General features: G+C 45.6%; 3 protein-coding genes across 4 annotated transcripts in view; 2 read left to right on the top strand and 1 right to left on the bottom strand.

The window, feature by feature from the left end:
- The window catches only part of intu (inturned planar cell polarity protein), a gene marked incomplete at both ends in the record, with an annotated part of 38,530 nt that extends 31,717 nt beyond the window's left edge, over nt 1-6,813 (bottom strand). The window contains 4 exons of one of the 2 annotated variants that reach the window (XM_083640506.1): nt 2,519-2,604; nt 3,790-3,944; nt 4,337-4,780; nt 6,731-6,813. In XM_083640506.1, the coding sequence (XP_083496632.1) occupies nt 2,519-2,604; nt 3,790-3,944; nt 4,337-4,780; nt 6,731-6,813 (768 nt within the window). Of the gene's footprint in view, nt 1-2,518; nt 2,605-3,789; nt 3,945-4,336; nt 4,781-5,716; nt 5,851-6,730 lie in introns of those variants that run through there. The other variant, XM_083640505.1, reaches the window with a different exon arrangement.
- Nucleotides 1-18,945, top strand: part of ltb4r2a (leukotriene B4 receptor 2a) — a 135,596-nt gene that overhangs the window by 85,935 nt on the left and 30,716 nt on the right. The gene's annotated exons all lie outside the window — the stretch shown is intronic.
- Nucleotides 11,662-18,894, top strand: trmt10b (tRNA methyltransferase 10B; the record flags this gene model as incomplete). Its single annotated transcript, XM_083640529.1, has 8 exons — nt 11,662-11,736; nt 12,321-12,429; nt 13,298-13,431; nt 14,392-14,544; nt 15,158-15,236; nt 16,031-16,098; nt 16,967-17,090; nt 18,155-18,894. 8 exons carry the CDS (start codon nt 11,662-11,664, stop codon nt 18,274-18,276), a joined length of 864 nt encoding a protein of 287 aa, XP_083496655.1. The 3' UTR covers nt 18,277-18,894.

Genomic DNA, 18,945 nt, shown 5'->3' on the forward strand with positions numbered 1-18,945 from the left:
ACACACACACACACTACACACACACACACACACACTACACACACTACACACACAGCGTGCGTTATAGAGAGGTAATCACAGCGTATCTGTTGACACGTTGTGCAGACTCTGGGCTGAAGCCTGTCAGCACTAGAGAGGCCTGCTCAGGAGCTAGGCTGACGTTAATTGAAGTAAATCAGAAGCAGAGTCCGTCCAGATGTAAGAAGCAGTAGCGGTAGCCTACAGGTTAGCACAATGTGCTTGGGACGAGAAGGTCACTGGTTTGAATCCCTGGACTGGAACGGGTTCAGGGGTATGAATTCCTTCAACAACCACATTTAAAATGCCTTTGAGATGAATGAGGCACCTACACCTGCATACTGGTACCATGATGGTACCGGGTTTCAGTACCCAGCCCTAGTGATACTACCAAACACTGCATCTTTCAATCTTGTTATTATTACTACTGTAATTTGCTACTGTTGTTTCAGCTAGATTTAGCTAGACATATTTTCTGTGAAGTCCTCTGAGACATGCTTGTGAATTAGGGCTATACAAATAAACTTGACTTGACTTTTTTCTCCCATTTTCTGCTCAATTGTACTCAGCCAAGTCCCCCTGCTGTCCCGGTCCTGTAAGCTTTTATCTAAGACACCTATCATGATGAGTGTATTCATATATATGCAGTCTCTTTTTAAGAATGGGAATCCGAACTTCCTAACCCTGGCACTGTTTGTGCCATGCTCTAGCAGGGCGGTTGAAATACAAACCGTAACGCGTGTTTTTTTAGGAAAATAAACTGTATCTTCTGACAGTTACCTTCCAAAAGCTAGTCTGTATTTTTCTAATCCTGCGATCACTCCCGGACTCCTCCCGGGCCTGTCGGCACCACTCCTCCCGGGCCTGTCAGCACCAACCACGGGCCACCGGCCGCTCCTGCAGGCGCCTCCATCTGGGCCTGCAGCCATTGAGCCAATGTGAGGGGTATTATTAAAGAGCAGCCGGGCGGGTAGCGCCGATGTACTGTTCAACTGCTGACTCTAACTGACAGTCCTGAAAGCAGGGCCGAGAGGCAACACAAACACAACGTGGAAAAATGCTTTTCAATCTATCGTATTCTCACTTCTGCGACATCTAAGAAATAGTCTTTGTCGATTGTTCTGAGGGCATCGAGATGTGTCAAATGAAATGGCAGAAAACAAAGTAAAGCTTTTGTAAAGGTTTTGGGAAAGACTGGTTAAAGAGACTGAGAGGGCTCTCATCATAAATAATAAGGATGTGGTTAGACCACTGGAGGGTGCTCTCACTGGTGGGATTCCAGTCTGTTGATGTCAGTCATTCAGTACTCTCCCTCTCACACGCACGCGCGCACGCACGCACGCACGCACGCACGCACACACACACACACACACACACACACACACACACACACACACACACACACACACACACACACACACACACACACACACACACACACACACACAGCTAAAAGCTAAGCTGTAGCTCAGTCAGCTACGAGGGTTAGCAGAGGGCACGGTGGACTGACTTTAATACTGATATTCGTTCCTCCCACATAATAGCCAGTGTCTACATTCCATCTGGGAGGGCTGGCACAGTCACACAGAGAGCCACCCCCTACGACACACACACACACACACACACACACACACACACACACTACACACACACACACACTACACACACACACACACACACACACACACACACACACACACACTACACACACACAACACACACACACACTACACACACACACTACACACTACACAACACACACACACACACACACACACACACACACACACACACACACACACACAACACAATCATACTGTCAGCAATACGACTCTATTTGGACTCTTTTCGAGGACCGCCTCAGTGTTTTTCTCTCTCTTACCCAACAATGTCGCCGAGTTTCCGGCTCCATCTTCTAATCAGCTGAGCGTTCCACGCCACAACGTAATGATCGTCTTCCTGTGGCGCAGAGAAACAGTCTCTCCACCGCGATCGCCGCCCCCTCCTGGCCACACTCTGTCATTTACACATTCCTGCTTTGTGGACGCTCTGCTGTTTGGTGAAGACGGACATGACTCTGGATCTTCTCGCTCGCCGATCAAAGGATCATTTCTCCATAATTGAGGGTTTTCTAATGTCGAGCGGCGCTGACTGGTACTTCCTATACACGCTTTCACAGCTGAGAGGAAGCGATGCATCGGAAAGCATCTTAATGTCTATATTCACTGAGCCAGTTGGCTGTGTACGACAAGCCAAGAGTCTCAAGGCCTAAATACTGCCTTACGGATTTGGGAAGATAATCCAATATGGAAAAGACGTGTATATTCCAAGAGTTGGGGCAAAACACACTGGCATCGTGGTCTTTGTGTAAGGATGGGCTGCAGAGATGGTGTAATGTGTGGTAGCAGAGACCATAACAATACAGTAGGTGGCCTCCTGTACACACGCAAGCTGCGTCTGAACATCTATGTGGTCTTGGAAGATCTCCGCACACACTCACCTGCGTCGGTCCTGGGATGCAGGAGAGAACCCGCTCGATGTTCTCCGAGGTCACGTCCACATCGTCCACCGCTACGAGCACATCGCCTGAGCACAGCACAGCACATAGGAAGAGACAACCTGTCAGTAGCAGATCTGGGACAAGCAGCATTCATTCACTAATAACGATGTGTGTGTAGGGCTGCAACTAACGATTATTTTTGTTATCAACTTTGTTTTTTTTTATTAATTGATTAATCATTTAGTCTGTAAAATGTCAGAAATAACAAAAGCCTGTCACATGAGCAAATTGATTATATTACTTATTCTGACCAGGAGCCAAAACCCCCCACAAAGTATTAATTCCATAATGATTTTTTTTAGTGTGCAACCAGCACCAGGGGTATATTTTTTGGGGATAAATGACTAAAACAATTAGTTGATTATCAAAATTCGAATTGTTATTGATGACTTATTATGAGAATCAGCTAATTGATTAATAAACAAATAATCTCAGCACTATGTTAGTGTATGTTTTTAACCAGAGTGGAGTAGCAGTTAGAGGGTTTGCCACACATGTGATTTTGATCAATGCATTATAGAAGTTTTGCCTGCAGTACCCCCTTTACCTGATTTATCAATCCAAGTACCCCCTTTACCCGACTACAACATTTTGCTTAGAAAACTGCAAGAGAAAACTACATCATTATGATGCAGTGAATGAATAATAACCCACCTTTTGAGGAATATAACATGACAAAATAAGAAAGGAGTGAAAGAGTTGCAATTAAAAAAGGGTAATCATTTATTTTCACTAGAATCCCAACCATAAGTAACACAATGACAGACTGACTATTTTGGTCATGGGTTTCATACAATTTCTGTAATAAAACATCTCAAAGTGTGATGGCCCTCCCTGTCTTGCAGGGGCGTGGTGTTGGGGTCGTTAGGGCTGATTGGGTGATTAGGGCTGATTGGGTGATTAGGGCTATTGGGACAGTTGGAGGGTCACAAAAGCTCATATCTGATCATATGGGGGACCCAGGCTGAGACAAAATCCTATCATTTGGGGGTCGGTGTAATTTGTGTCCGTCTAGGGCTCCTCCACGTGAAAGAGTTTGAGGACCACTGCTCTCTAAGGAATAGCCATACTGCAGCAGTGACTGATGTAAGTTAACTGAGTCAGTATCAGTGGGCTAACTTCATATATCTGCAGAAATTCAAACTACTCGTGGTCTAAAACATACTGTTACGCTAAATTGATATTATCAACAGTTGCACTTCTGGTCTCACCAATCAGGATCTGGCCACACTTGATGGCCGGGCTGTTGGGAACCAAGCCATGGACCGTCAGCCTCTCCTCCCTCCGAGCCACTGCAGGGTCTCCCTGGCCTCTGCTCCAGCCTGGACGATGCAGCACACCCAGCAGAGCCTCCAGCAGACCTCCTCTGTCAGAGAGAGCAGGTGTTCCTACAGCTTTTTCACTGTCAAATTCAAGCACTTTCATCATGCACTTTCAGAGCGCTGAGAGCAGATGGTTGCCCTCATGACACGGAGTGGAGCAGAGCTGAACAGAACAATGTCCCTTTTCATTTCCATGGCCATGTCAGTCAGTCAATCCAGCTCCAGTCCACTCCGCTGTCCGCTCCGTGTCTTGTGTGAGACATCAAGAGACAATCATTTCAGCTATTAAAAATATTTGGTTTACATGAGTGACTGTGTAGATGAAACACCAGAAGATGATGAAAACCAAGTCCTTTTCAACAAGTATAATAAATTCACGCTTATTCCCAAACCTTGTAAACACGAGTGTGAAAAAGGTTCCAGACTTTGTACGAACCCTGAGAGAGGTGTTGCCGAGCCCCCCAGGCGGTTGGGGTTGAGGTAGACGCACACTTCCTTCAGCTGCTGCTGCTGGACCGTCACACCCTGCCTCTGGCCTGCCTGGTTCTTCAAGATGGACGCCGGCGGTGACGACAGCGAGGAGCCGTCTTTACCCCCGTCCTTCCTGCGTTGGGACGGCCGGCGTTTCCTCCTCAGCATCCTGGCCAGCCTCTTCAGCGTGGGCTCTCCCTTCACCCGGGAGCCGCCGCGCTGCTGCTGCTTCTTGTTTTGCTCCGTGATGATCTCCGCCTCCTTTTCGCTGAAACGAACGTGATTGGTGGACACACCTTGATTGGCGGTGGCCTGGGCCAACGCGGCCTCCTCCTCGCCCTCGCTCAGCTCCAGGTAGAAGAGCTCGCCGTTCTTCTGGATGTCGTCCAGCCATTCTGGTTCCAAGTCACTGAGGGAAAACACAGAGCACTGAAAGGCAGCTATAGCAGTGTCTCATCACAGACGTGTGCTCAATGGGTCCGCATGGGGGAAATCCTCCCATTCTCCCCATTCAGCATAGTTAGCATTTAGCTGCTAGCCCAGCCTAGGCAGACAGGATCGAGGATTCAACCACCGCAGTAAAAAAAAAACCTGGAACCGGCTTACGCCACACACACTGACCATAAAGAACACTTTTACGTGTGCTACAATATAATTTTAATAGAACCAACTTCCCAGGCCAGTTTGATAAGAATCCAATCTCCCTGTTTTCCAGCAAACTATATAATGACAAAAAAAAAGTGGGGTGTCCTTTTTAGGGGTTTGGGGGGGGGCTTGATTTGTCTCCCCTTTTGATCTCTCTCCTTATTCCAACCTTTGGTGGTGAACCTGTGGTAGGCAGCAGCTCAGTCAGCTCAGGCACCACGACATCTATAAATTCACTGTGCGTGGCAAGAAGCATGCAATTATTTATGAAGGTTAACCTCCCAAATTGAAAACAGTTGCCCATACTATGAAAAGCACAGAGAGAGGAGAGATGGAAACCTTTTGAAGGCAGGGGGGACACTCCCTCTTTTGCACAGCTATGGACTGGCTGGCTTTTAACATGCACTTAAATTCACAAAACAAACATAGGAGGAGTAAATTATAGACACACACGCACACAGTCCATCCCTTAAACGTTAACCTCAATACTACCACCACCAGACAGCAAATAATGACTGTTTACATATCAGTTACAGCTTCCTGTGTTGCTAAGCAGACTAGCAGAGTAGCGAGTTTCTGTAACGATCGAGTAGCCTACTGTCCTCCTACACTCATAGCATGTTTCACGATTTCAGGACAGCTTTTATATCAACAAGTGCAAATGTCTTCTTAGTCAAATGTCAAATAATGAGCTTCTTACTCATCAGAGTTGCTGCTGTAACTCGATGGTGTGGATTCACGGTCACTGCCGTTGTCGTGCACGCCGTCATCTCCTTTACCCGTTTGACCGGTACCGGAACGAACCACAGTCTCGGTACCGTTTCTGGACGCCATTGTGTACCACTGTTTTTAACCCGCGCAATCATTCAATATAGTTCTTATAAAACTGCCTGGGTTTCATGAAGATGAGCAGTGATATATTCCCTCGCCATGTTTGTCTGTCCACATACGGGTAAGTGTTGCCAGATACAGCTAATGGTTTTCAGCCTAAAAGTAAAGACTGTTCAAAAACCGCCACAAAACCGCCCAAACAAATGCGTGCCAAACATGTCGATGGTGCCAACCCATTGCGCGTAAAACTCGCCGATCTGGCAACACTGCATACGGGTTCTACGGTTGTACCACGTGACGCGCATATCTCCGCGTGATTGGCGGGGTGGAGCCGTTGCCCCTGACAACACAGAAGCTTTCTTAGCAGAGGGTCCTCTCTGGCACGGAGCAGCAGAGGAGGAATGCGTGTCCGCTTGACTTGGTAGCCTGAGCTCGTCTCATCGCGTTAAATAATGCAGCAAACAGACAGACAACACTACTACAGCCTGTTCATGTTTTATCTAACCGTCATGTATAAGTCCAGTCACTCCTTCGAAGGAGGAATTCAGCAGCCTACTCCTTAAATTATTATAAACTCACGTAGGTATGAGCGCAACAAATAAGTCCCTAAAAAGGAGAAGAAGAATATTGTGACCCGTTGAGGGAGCATCCACTGAACCTTATAGAAATTCTTCTTTTGTTTTGTTGTGCTGACCCCTGACCCCCTCCTCACCCCCCGCCCCCTTCAGACGTGCACGAGGTGTTTAAATCCCCTCTGGCATTCAGCAAACTTGAGACAAACTATAAAGCCCATATTAACTCCTGGCTGGGCCAGGCTACATGCGTCAAGAAATAGGCTACCAAACAAAAGAGGTTCACTGTGCAGACTTAAGGGTGCACTAACCTGTAAAGGAGAACACTGCGAATAGAGTCAAAGTCCTCCAAATTCTTAGAGAATGATCCCCCATCTATAGATATGTTAAACATCATTTGTGCCTCATGGCTTTTCGCAGGGACGTGCGTTCAATAAGTGTAGTCTAATATAATGTCCAGCTTTACGATGATGCATTGCAGACGCAACATGAGCATTCCAAAACTCCAAGAGGTCCGAAAGATATATGGGGAGAAAAGCAATCAATCAAATAACAAATACAAAAAAAAAATGCATGAAACAGTTTGTCCCCCCAAGCCATGCATGCACACTGGACAAAATAAAAAAAATATATAAAAAAAGTCCTCTCCCCTGCCCTGTCCGGCCACAGTGAATACCAGGCGGATCAGTCTCCGAGACAAGAAAAATAAGTCCTCCCAATTTCCCACGTCAATCCCTGACAAGAAGTGAGCGGTTTCTCCCAGGAGCTTTTGACTTTGAGAGAGAGAGACAGAGAGAGAGAGAGACAGAGAGAGAGAGAGAGAGAGAGGGGAGGGGGGGAGAGAGAGAGAGGGAGAGAGAGAGTGAGAAAGAAAGAAAGAAAGAAAGAAAGAAAGAAAGAAAGAAAGAAAGAAAGAAAGAAAAGGAAAGCGTTTCTCCCCCCTCTAGTTGTGAGCGCTTTTCCAGCCCAGCAGAGCGGAGCCAGCCCCAATGCAGTCAGCCTGGCATTTGGAGTAAAAACTAAATAAAGAAATAATTAATTAAAACGATAAATATATACATACAGTATTGTCTTTTGGTAGCTTGGCCTCTCCCCCTCTCTCCTCTTCTCCTCCTCTCCCTCTCTCCCCTCCTCTTCTCCCCTCTCCTCCTCTCCTCTCCCCCCCCCCCCCTCTCCTCTGGTTCCCCCCACCCACCCCGGTCAACAGTGGCCTTTTATACACGGTCCCAAACAGTGCAGGACAACGTGATTGGCTGACTCAGATTTGAATCTGAGCCAGCCAATCGCTGTGCCCCATGACCGGATGGACCATATATGGACTTCCTCCCCCCAAGTGGCTCGTGCTATCATAGCTGCTGACTGCTGACCTCTCCCCCTCTCTCCTCTTCTCCTCCTCTCCCTCTCTCCCCTCCTCTCCCCCCCTCTTCTCTCCCCCTCTCCTCCTCTTCTCTCCCCCTCTCCTCTCCCCTCCTCTTCTCTCCCCCCCTCTTCTCCCCCTCTCTCCTCTCCTCTCCCCCTCTCCTCTCCCCTCCTCTTCTCTCCCCCTCTCCTCTCCCCTCCTCTCCCCTCCCCCCCTCTCCTCTTCTCCTCTCCTCTCCCCCCCTCTTCTCTCCCCTCTCCCCCTCTTCTCTCCCCCTCTCCTCTGGTTCTCCCCTCCTCTTCTCTCCCCCCCTCTTCTCCCCCTCTCTCCTCTCCTCTCCCCCTCTCCTCTCCCCTCCTCTCCCCCTCTTCTCCCCCTCCCCCCCTCTCCTCTGGTTCCCCCCACCCACCCCGGTCAGCGGTGGCCTTTTATACACGGTCCCAAACAGTGCAGGACAACGCGATTGGCTGACTCAGATTTGAATCTGAGCCAGCCAATCGCTGTGCCCCATGACCGGATGGACCATATATGGACTTCCTCCCCCCAAGTGGCTCGTGCTATCATAGCTGCTGACTGCTGACCTCTCCCCCTCTCTCCTCTTCTCCTCCTCTCCCTCTCTCCCCTCCTCTTCTCCCCTCTCCTCTTCTCCTCTCCCCCCCTCTTCTCTCCCCTCTCCCCCTCTCCTCTGGTTCTCCCCTCCTCTTCTCTCCCCCCTCTTCTCCCCCTCTCTCCTCTCCTCTCCCCCTCTCCTCTCCCCTCCTCTTCTCTCCCCCTCTCCCCTCCTCTTCTCCCCCTCTCCTCTCCTCTTCTCTCCCCTCCTCTTCTCCCCCCTCCTCTGGTCCCCCCCCTCTCCCCTCTCCTCTTCTCCTCTCCTCTCCCCCTCCTCTTCTCCCCCTCTCCTCCCCTCTCCTCTCCTCTCCTCCCCTCTCCTCTCCTCCCCTCTCCTCTCCTCCCCTCTCCTCCTCTCCCCCTCTCCCATCCTCTTCTCCCCCTCTCTCCTCTCCCCCTCTCCTCTGGTTCTCCCCTCCTCTCTTCTCTCCCCCTCTCCCCTTCTCTCTCCCTCTCCTCTGGAGAAGTGATATTTTTTTCGGATGATGGCGAAGACCCGCCCCTGGCCCTCTCTGCCTCTGATTAGTGGCAGCGTTATAAACCATAGATATGACTATATTAAAAACATAAACACACTGGCGTCTTTCATGCAGGCTAGCAAGCGTAACTGCTGTATGTCTGTCTGACCTTACCCCGCTAGCCGGGCGCTTCTCGCTCATACTGAGCACATTAACGTCACGCATTTCCCATTTTACACTGTGCCATTCTAGGTCTAAAAGCCGGCTCCTGAGTATTCGCCGGGCGCTAATGTGCTCAGTATGAGCGAGAAGCACCCGGCTAGCGGGGTAAGTCTGAGTCTGACGGTCTGACCACAGACTGTAGAAAGAGATGTAGCTAATGCAGGATAGCCAAGCGAATGTGTTTGGATGGAAGTGTGACGCTAGGCCAATCAGAGGCAGAGAGGGGCGGGTTATGCCTTCGCATAGCCTTCGCCATCATCCGAAAAAAAATATCGCCTCCGGGACAACAACGCTTCCTACCCAGCGTGTGCACGTCTTTCCGACAGGGGTGGTTGTTATGACAACTATCAACAACAACTACTACTAACTACTACAAGACATAAAGACCGAAATACCTTGTTAATGTGTCTGTCGGAGACACGGCCTAACGTTAACATTTAATATGAGCCGCATACAGGGGTTCCATCTTCCAGTCCATTTAGGTGTTCCAGTGCTGGGGGCCTAATTAGTGAATTGGTTGCACCTGTGTTTACCCTGCATATTAGACACAAAAAGGCAGCTGCCCATTCAAATCCACAGCCAATATAGATCTGTAGAGTCGGAGATCAAATATTATAAATTTGAGGGTCTATCCAAATACTACTTTCCGTTCAAGTAGGCTACTTATAGTTTGGAAGATATATTCTACCAAATACTACTTTATGTCCAAGTACTTATCATTTCAAATGTATATTCTACCCAAGCCTATTGGTGGAATGTACCTTTAAAACTATAGGTAGCCGTAGCTACTTGACTCTACAGATCCATAGTATGCCTCTACTAGGGGAAGAACATTATTTTTGACACTTTATTGTATAATAGATTTCTCTGATCTGGTCCGGATGGGGGGGGGGGGGGGGGGGGAGTCATTTACCCAGCTACTATTCTCATAGACGGTGCAACTAAACTGGTGCTTTGTTGTGACTTTATTTTATTATTTCGTTAAACACGCTTTACTGTTTATACCATTTAGGAGCCTATATAGATGATCATGATAGATTTGTAACAGACTTGGTGAATGGATTTGTTTTTGCCTCTACAACGATATAATGAAAATAAAAAACAAAACTTTAATAGTAGGCCTACTATATATTTAAATAATGTAATGTAGCTAATCGTTTGATAAAGACTGTAGGGAACATGTGTTATAAGATTTTTACGGAAAAAAAACAACAAACAAACTTATTTTAAACATGAATTAGCTACCACTCGGATCATACTCTCTTCCTCAATGTCCCCATAGGAGACAGTGAACGGTCATCAAAAGCAGAGAGCATATGAACTGAATCAAGTCTCTCTGCCCGCTTCGCGCTCAGAACAGAGTATCACCATCTCATCATCGTGGATAGCGAGACTGAACATTTTAGAAACACATTTCTCAAGTTAGAAACTATAGAAATGATCCCTGAAAGTATAGTCTTGCCGGAGAAACGCCACTGCCTCACTAGCCCTATCTGGAGCATAGGCTTCTGCCTCATGGTTGATACACCACTACGCTTTTACGGCACCCAATTTACTGACCCCTTTTTATGACACAGATATTATGCGATATATTATGATAGTTATTTAGATCATTACTTTGTAAAACGAGTTTACAAATTAATTTGACTCAAAATACCCATAATGCTGTCTGGTGACATACCCCTCCTCCGTGATTTCCATTGGTCACTGTAATGTTTCTGAGCATGTGGTGAGGGCTACAACAACTGCAGTAAAACTCCTTCATGTGGAGCTAAGCTATCGACACGACGTGTCAATTGGCTGAATAGTGTGATTAAAAATTGTAAATTAATCTGACATACAATTGTGACATGCAGGGAAAGCGGAGAAAACCAAATTTAAACGATAAGAACTACAGTCCAACGAGTGTACCCACAAAGACTTCCGACTAGAAACGAGATTTCTAATTAATTCCGGTCTAAAATAAGACATTTCAGGGGCATATAAGAACTGTATTGTATTGTGAAAATAAATGCATGCGCATTGCATCGCATGCATGTGTGACTTATTGCATATTGAAAATGGAACTTGCTTTCTTGACCGTTTTTATTTTTCCCTTTCCTGTTCCATAACTTTGTTTACTCTGACGTCACATACATGCGCCGCACACACGTTCGCGACCGGAAGCAACGTTTCAGGCATGTTTGCACCTCTTTTTAAATCGAAGCTTTTCACTGTAGATACAATGTTTAGTGATTTCCAATAAAACCACACAACGATCCTGACAATCGGTTAGTGCTGGTGTAGGAATATAACAAACTATTCTTGCACATTCTGTCTGTTTACTGCTGACGTTCAGTTCTTAAAGTTACCTGTGCATACATAGCCTAACAGTCACTGTACCTGTGCCTAGACCGGTCCCGGCTTACAATACAGCAACATTTACTACGACTGAGCTAGTGCTACACAAAAACAGAAATGTGGAGTCCAGAAGTTTTTTCAGGCGATGCAGCTAGCTGACAGAAAACAGCAGAAGATTGTAATGACACGTTGTCCCTTAGATAAAGGCGAAAGGCAGTTGAATGGAGACCCAGCTCCTGCCATCACAGACGTGATGGATATGCTTCATATAGACGTGGAGGCTGATGAAGCGGAAAATAGGCCAAAGAGAGAAGATGCGCTCTATTCAGTAAGTTCATTTGCTAACAAGGACTACGAGCATTTCACATTCAGATTACTTTTTCAATTACATTGATACAACATGGAAATGTGTCTTTGGCACTCGCATAACATACAACACAACATCACTGACATAAAGAGACAAGACAACACAACATCATACAGAACAATACAAATAGCCTATACAATAAGATAGAATGGCAGTGATAAACATGCTGAGTGGGTTACTTCCACAGGCATGTACTTAGCAAATGTACTCAGCATTAGCGAAAATACATAATGTACATTAAAATAGGTGATGGAGTTGGTCAGGGGGAGGATTCAAAATAAAGCAACAACAAAAACCAGCTCTTTGCCATGTCATTCATTATGATTTTAATGATCAATCTAATCCCAAATGTTTTCCTGTTCTGAGATGATTGGTAAATACCAGAATACTATACAGCCCAGGATTATTCTTTTGGCTTCTATTCCTTTGTGAACCTTGCATTGAAACACTGATATTGACAGTTGACTGTAGCCTATATGCACTGTGTCCTGTAAACCCACAGACTGAGTCCTTCTGAGCTGTTGATGTTCCTGTTTAATGAACAGAGGAACGTCTTGAGAAAGCAGCGGCACTGGGAGAAGCAGCTGGCTGTGAGGAAGAGCAAGAGGAAAGAAGAGAAGCAGAGGAGGAAGCTCAACCGCGAGCAGGAATCAGGTGAAGATACAAATACAGGGTTGTTTCTGTAGGGAGATTGATGGTGAAACGAATATACTTGGATATACATGAGTGTAAAATATCTGAACACCTGCTTCTACTTGTTCAAGTGAAATCAGGTGAATTCAGGTAAAAGCAGTTAAAAAAACAAACGATAAACAACAAACGTTAGGAATTGAGTTTGTTCACTTCAATTCAGTCAGAGTAAACTCTTGTCCCAAACAAATAAAAAAAAAGATCTCTCCATAAATAAAAATGAACCAAACATCGACTTCGTACACATAAGATAGTTAATTAGGTTAAGTTAAGTTAGTTAAGTGCCTGGGCAAGCAGGTGGAGATATTTGGGAATTTAGCTGGAGCTCAGTTAAACTTGATTTAACCTTAGTTTTCAGTGTCAATTAGAAAATGGTCACTCGGCGCCTTATCGCGGGCCGCATCTGGCCCCAGCCAGAGCTCTTATTACCCAGCCGCTGTCAGCAATTCAGCATGCATTATAGCAAACAACAACCAAAATCAAATCCAGTCAAGAACATAGAGTCTAGGAAAAATATAGAATTTTACAATGGAAAGTTTCCATTGTAAAATTAAATATTTTCCATTGGAAACCATGTAGGAACCCTGCCAATCATCTCAGATATTTTGATATTTGTCACTGTGAAGAACAATCTTTATCTATACAGTGAGTTAGCATGGGGCAAGAGGTCTGTCTGCATAAATCATATTGAACAGCAGATACAATCTTCAAAACAAATCAACGTCCGGAATAAGTATGGAATTTTTGAATAAAAAATGTGTAGCAACCCTGTAAGTCACTTTGAATCTGTCATCAGCATAAGTGCTGACTTTACTGTGTTTTCACTGTGCAGGCTCCGGCGCAGACCGTCCCCAGCTCACCAAGCGGGTCGTCAAGGCCATCACCAAAGAGCGTCTGGCTGAAGCTCAGTCAACAGGGATGAAGCTCTGTGTGGACCTGAGCATGACGGACTGCATGTCTGACAAGGTGATTCACAGGTTCACAGGTAGAAGTTTAACCTTAGGCTTATTCAACTTAAACTTTATCCACGTCAAAGACCCCTAAACTGGCACACATTAGACCTTGATTTGATAGGATTTTGTTCCAGGTTCCCCATCTGATAAGATCTTAGCTTTTAGATGTTGTATTTCAGAAAGTGTATGATGAAACCCATGACCAAAATATATATACATCCTGTCATTGTGTGACTTGTGGAATTATTTTTCATTCATTCATTAAGCTTTATTTAAGCAGGAATATTCCCATTGAGATTCAGAATCTCTTTTACAAGGGAGTCCTGGCCAAGACAGCAGCATAACAAGTTTCATGTAACAAAAGTTTCACATCAAAACAGACACAAGACAGCAAATGACACCAGGCAGTTAGCAGTGTTCAGTGGTCAAATAGTCCTTAATCCTGTATTTATAATCTTCCTTGCTTATAAAATAATCTAGTTTAAAGTGACTCTGTAGCTCACACCAAGATGAGGGTGTGACTCTGTAGCTCACACCAAGATGAGGGTGTGACTCTGTAGCTCACACCAAGATGAGGGTGCAAAAACATTAAAAGCACTCTCACCAAAGACAGCGCGGGTTCGAGGAATGAAACACTAATATTTAACACAATAATTTGTCCGCGAGACCGAAGGTTGCAGCTACTGTTAGCTTTAGGACTCAATAAGGAACACACATGGCCTTATAAAGAAAAATATAGCAGTGTTCCATTCTGCGGTTGTATAAGGAAGACACAGACCAACTTTCTCATACGAACTGCAATGATGTGTGCGGAAACTCGATTCAGAGACAAATCGCAATGCAGCATGGTACACTGAATGTAACATTTTCAAGAAGGATGAACTTTCATGCATATATAAAAAATCACCATCAGAATTGCTGATAATAGTGAAAATAAATGGCGTGCGTGCGTGCGTGCGTGCATGTCTTTCAGGAGATAAGCCGGCTGGCCGGCCAGTTGCGGAGGCTGTACGGGTCGAACAGGAAGGCCACTCGACCGTTCCACCTGCTGCTGACGGACCTGAGAGAGGACAGCCGTCTGTACAGAGAGTGCCTCAGGATGAACGACGGCTTTCTCAACTACATGGTGATTATTCAAGTTCAGAGTCCTAAAGTTACACTGCTAATCTTTCTCAAATCATAAAGAAAACTGTCAAGTTCAGAGTCCTAAAGTTGCTGCTAATCTTTCTCTAACCATAAAGAAAACTGTCAGAATGCTGTAGTACAACAAAAGTAAGTAAGGAATTCCGTTACTGTGATGCATTTTGTAACTGTTATTATTGTAGCCAAATGATCAGTATAAGTTCTGCTTGACCTGATGTCCCCCTGCAGCCAGCAGTACTCTCATACTCAAACTAATAAGATGAAGCGCTTTAACCGCCATTCAAAACAGTCACTTTATTATAGCTTATAATTCACTTTTCCTCATTGGGCATCCCCCCCCCCCCCCTTTGATCTGACTTGTTGGTACTTTTCAGTAGCAGTTGAACTACTGTATTACATAATGTACACTTGCATTTACATTGTGTATTACAATGTGTACCCCAGGGGCATTTTATGATTTTTGACCCAAGCCCCGATCTATTTCTGACCCTGGTCCCCTGGTATTATACGCCTGATAAACGCTTAATTAGCTCAGTTGTTTCACTCACAGGAAAAGGCTTGTGTTGTGAGCAGCTGCCTGGGTTCTGTTTCCCCAGATGGACATAACAGAGGAAAGCTGTCTGGACCTGTTTCCTCCAGAAGATGTCATCTACCTCACCCCAGATGCTAAAGAAGGTGTGGTGGATTTAAACCTTTGGTGACCGTGCTTTCTCCCGCGCCGCACCCCGACTTTGGAACTCCCTCCCCCAGACCGTCCGAGACTCTCCCTCACTCCCCACTTTCAAAACCCCACTTAAAACCTATCTGTTCTCCCAAGCCTACAACCTCCCCTACCCCTGACCACCTCCTCCAAACCATCACCCTCCGCCCCCCCCTCCTCCCCCCCTGCCCCTCCCTCCTGTTATCTTCCTCTCCTCTGCTTCTCCATACAACCTTGCCCTGAACCGCCACTGTTATTTGTACCTGTTGCCTGTTCCCTGTATCTGTTGCCTGTTGCTTGTCTTTTGTTTTACTGTTAAGCGTCTTTGGGTTTTGAAAAGTGATATAAAATAAATGAATTATTATTATTATTATGAATAAATAAATGGCCTGTATGAATAGTGGGGGGAGCTGAACTCAGATCAGATCAGTTGTAGTGAAGTTCATACATAATAGTAAGTGCAGCTTACTTGAAATGCATCTCATGGCAGGCAGAGGGAGCCCACACCTCATTAATGTCCCCATAGCTGAAAACGGTACATTTATCTTAGCCCAAACCTGTTGTCTCTCTCTGGCAAAATGGCAAACATAATAAAAGTACTTGTGTACAAACACACACACACACACACACACACACACACACACACACACACACACACACACACACACACACACACACACACACACACACACAGTATATATGCTCATTACATACATTTGTGCTGCTGCTAAATTCATGCAATGCGCTCTTGTTTCTTCTTTTGTTTCAGCCTTGGAGATGGTGGATCCTGACAAGGTTTATATCCTTGGTGGCCTTGTGGATGAAAGCATCCAGAAGGTTTGTTATACTGAACCAGTCTGCAGCATCTACACAACATCAGCATCACATAGCAGCAACTTGATCATGCAATTATATCAATGCATTTGCACAGTGCTTCTCAACGTGGGGTCCTGGGGGCTTCCAGGGGGTCCACAGCAAATTGTTGGAATCGTTAAACCATTTTAAACATTTTATTATGCCTCCGCCAGGTGAGCCATTTAACACTTATTTTAACACAAAAACATAGCTGAATATTCCTTTAACGCAATATCTCAGAAACGCCTCGAGGGCATTTCTTCAAATTTCGCTCAAATGTCCACTTGTTCTCATGGAAGAACTGATCAGATTTTGGTGGTGAAAGGTCAAAGTTCAAGGTCACTAGTGTGAGCTCACGGCTGTCCATTCCATGCTTTTCATCACGATATCTCAGGAACGCCTTGAGGGAATTTGCTCAAATTTGGCACAAACACCCACTTGGACTCAAGGATAAACTGATTAGATTTTGGTGGTCAAACGTCAAAGTTCAAGGTCATGTCCATTCTATGATTGTTAACACAATATCCCAGAAACGCCTTGATGAAATTTGCTAAAATTTGGCACAAAAGTAATCTTGGACTCAAATGTGAATTTATTAGATTTAGGTGTCAAAGGTCAAGGTCACTATGACCTCACCTTCTCAGATTTGAGTCTGAGAGACAAAACTCATCATTCTGTTGCCTTTTTAAGTTTGTATTATGTATTTCACTTTGTCTTGTATCCTTTTCCTTCTGCTATTATTACTTTTCTTTAATTCCCTTGAAGCACTTTGTAACTCTCTTTTGATCAGTGTTATATAATTCAAGTTATTACACCATTATAATGATTCCTTGCTGTGTCTCCCCAACAGAAAATCAGCTACCTGAGGGCCAGTGAGCTGAGCGTCCACGCGGCGAGGCTGCCCATCGACGAGCACATGGTGAAGAGAAACAACCCCAAGAACTTCCACTCTAAGATCCTAACAGTTAACCAAGGTGAGCGCTGTGAATGTTCACTGACAAGACAGTGAAAGGTTTCTAATGTTGTTATTAATGCTTGAGAAAACCTATTTCAATAAGGACAGAGTAGGAGGAATCCTCGAATGAAAAACTTTATTCACGACATGAAACAAGATGGAAACTTTGGCGTAAGCTGCAAGGAGGTCCTCTGGAGTCTGGACATTGCTGGTGATGGATGGTTGACAAAGGTAAGCACAGCATCACAGCATAGATCTGAGATAGCATAGAAGGTGATGTGTAGCTATATACTGCTGTGTTCACGCCGACATATTTATTTTTCTCTCTGTCGCTCGATTCAACCCTTTGGAATCGCTCTGTCGCTGTGTTTAAATCGCTCGTCAACAGGCACAAGAATTGACGGACATCTGGGGGCTATAACGTTACACAATGTCATGATGTTTGTCCACTACGGGCCACCATAGTTATTTACAAGCTAAGCCTATCAGTGTGCTCCTAACACGAGCTCTATACCGGTAGTACAGACTTCACTTCATGTCAGCTGTCAGCCTGTCAATCAGCTGTCAATGCGGTTTGTTGCCACACAATAAACCAGCGGTTCCAAGCCAGTGTGATCCTTGACTCACTCTCACATGGCAGCCAATCAGCGTTGAACAGCGAGCGACTGATGCCAGCGAAATTTCGCTTGAGTTGGGATATTTCATCTCGGGCAACGAGCAAATTTTCGCCCTATCGTTCTGTCTCTGTCGCTCGGACGCCCAGCGATTTTTCTCCCGGGCGAATATACGCTCAATCGCTCATTTGCATTGACTTTGTATGTAAACTCGATGCCAGCGAAAAACTTTAAAAGGTCGGTGTGAACGCAGCTTTAGACAACTGGCTCTTTGGAAAAGAGAGGGAAGTGATGGCTACTGATGGGTTCTCTGGAAAGTGTTCACCAACTCTGATTGGGTAAAGAGAAAGCATGAATGAATGAATACGTAGTCTTCATTCATTCATGTTTTTTTCTTTGAGAAATAAAAGTGGTGTTCCTCTCCTCCTCCCTCTCTCCTTACCCACCCTCTCTCTCTCTCTCTCTGCAGTGCTCGACATCCTGTTGACTTTCTGTGACACCGGTAGCTGGACCAAAGCCCTGGAGGCGTGGTTCCCACTGGGGAAGGGTTATGTCGTTGCGCCGCAGTGTAACACAGACCTGGGCTCCTAGCATCCTGGATGGGTTTGGGATCATCTCCATTTCATACATGATGAAGAATTTGACAATGGAATGTAACTGGACACCTGGCCTGGGAGGAGGATCAGACGCAGCACTGTCTGTTCTAAGGAACTGTCGTTATGTGGCCAAGTGTCTGGTTAAGAAGAAACAACACTAAGCAACGTGTTGATATACTTTGAGTTGAAAACTAAGAGGTGTCACTCATATTTGAGTCCTGGAGGCTTGAAGCTTCTGACACACTGCTGTTCAGCTGTGTGGCCTTCAGTGTGACGGTGCACGGAGCTGGACTTTATGGAAGCATGGTTGACTGGTGCATCTTCTGCTGGCCGTTCAGCTTCGCCGGCACCCTGCCGGTTCTGCTGGAGCAATTAGCCTATTTCACTTCCCACTCACTTCACCCAGTTTGTGTCTAGAAGGCAGCAAGTAAAACAGGTGCAGACATTGATTAGGGCCCCGGCACTGGAACACCTAAGTGGATTGGAAGTTGGAAACCCTCATTAATGTTCTGCTTGCACCTGTTTTACTTCCTGCCTCCAGGCCAGAGAACCGGGCTCCTACTCCAACATCCCCAGCATGCTAGCCTTCCCTCGTCTGCCCGCAACAAAGGAACAATCAGCAGTCCAGTCTTGAAACTTTTCAATGTGAATAAAGTTTATTTTG

This window comes from Poromitra crassiceps, assembly GCF_964638095.1.
Source record: "Poromitra crassiceps genome assembly, chromosome: 7".
Taxonomy (NCBI): Eukaryota; Metazoa; Chordata; class Actinopteri; order Beryciformes; family Melamphaidae; genus Poromitra; species Poromitra crassiceps.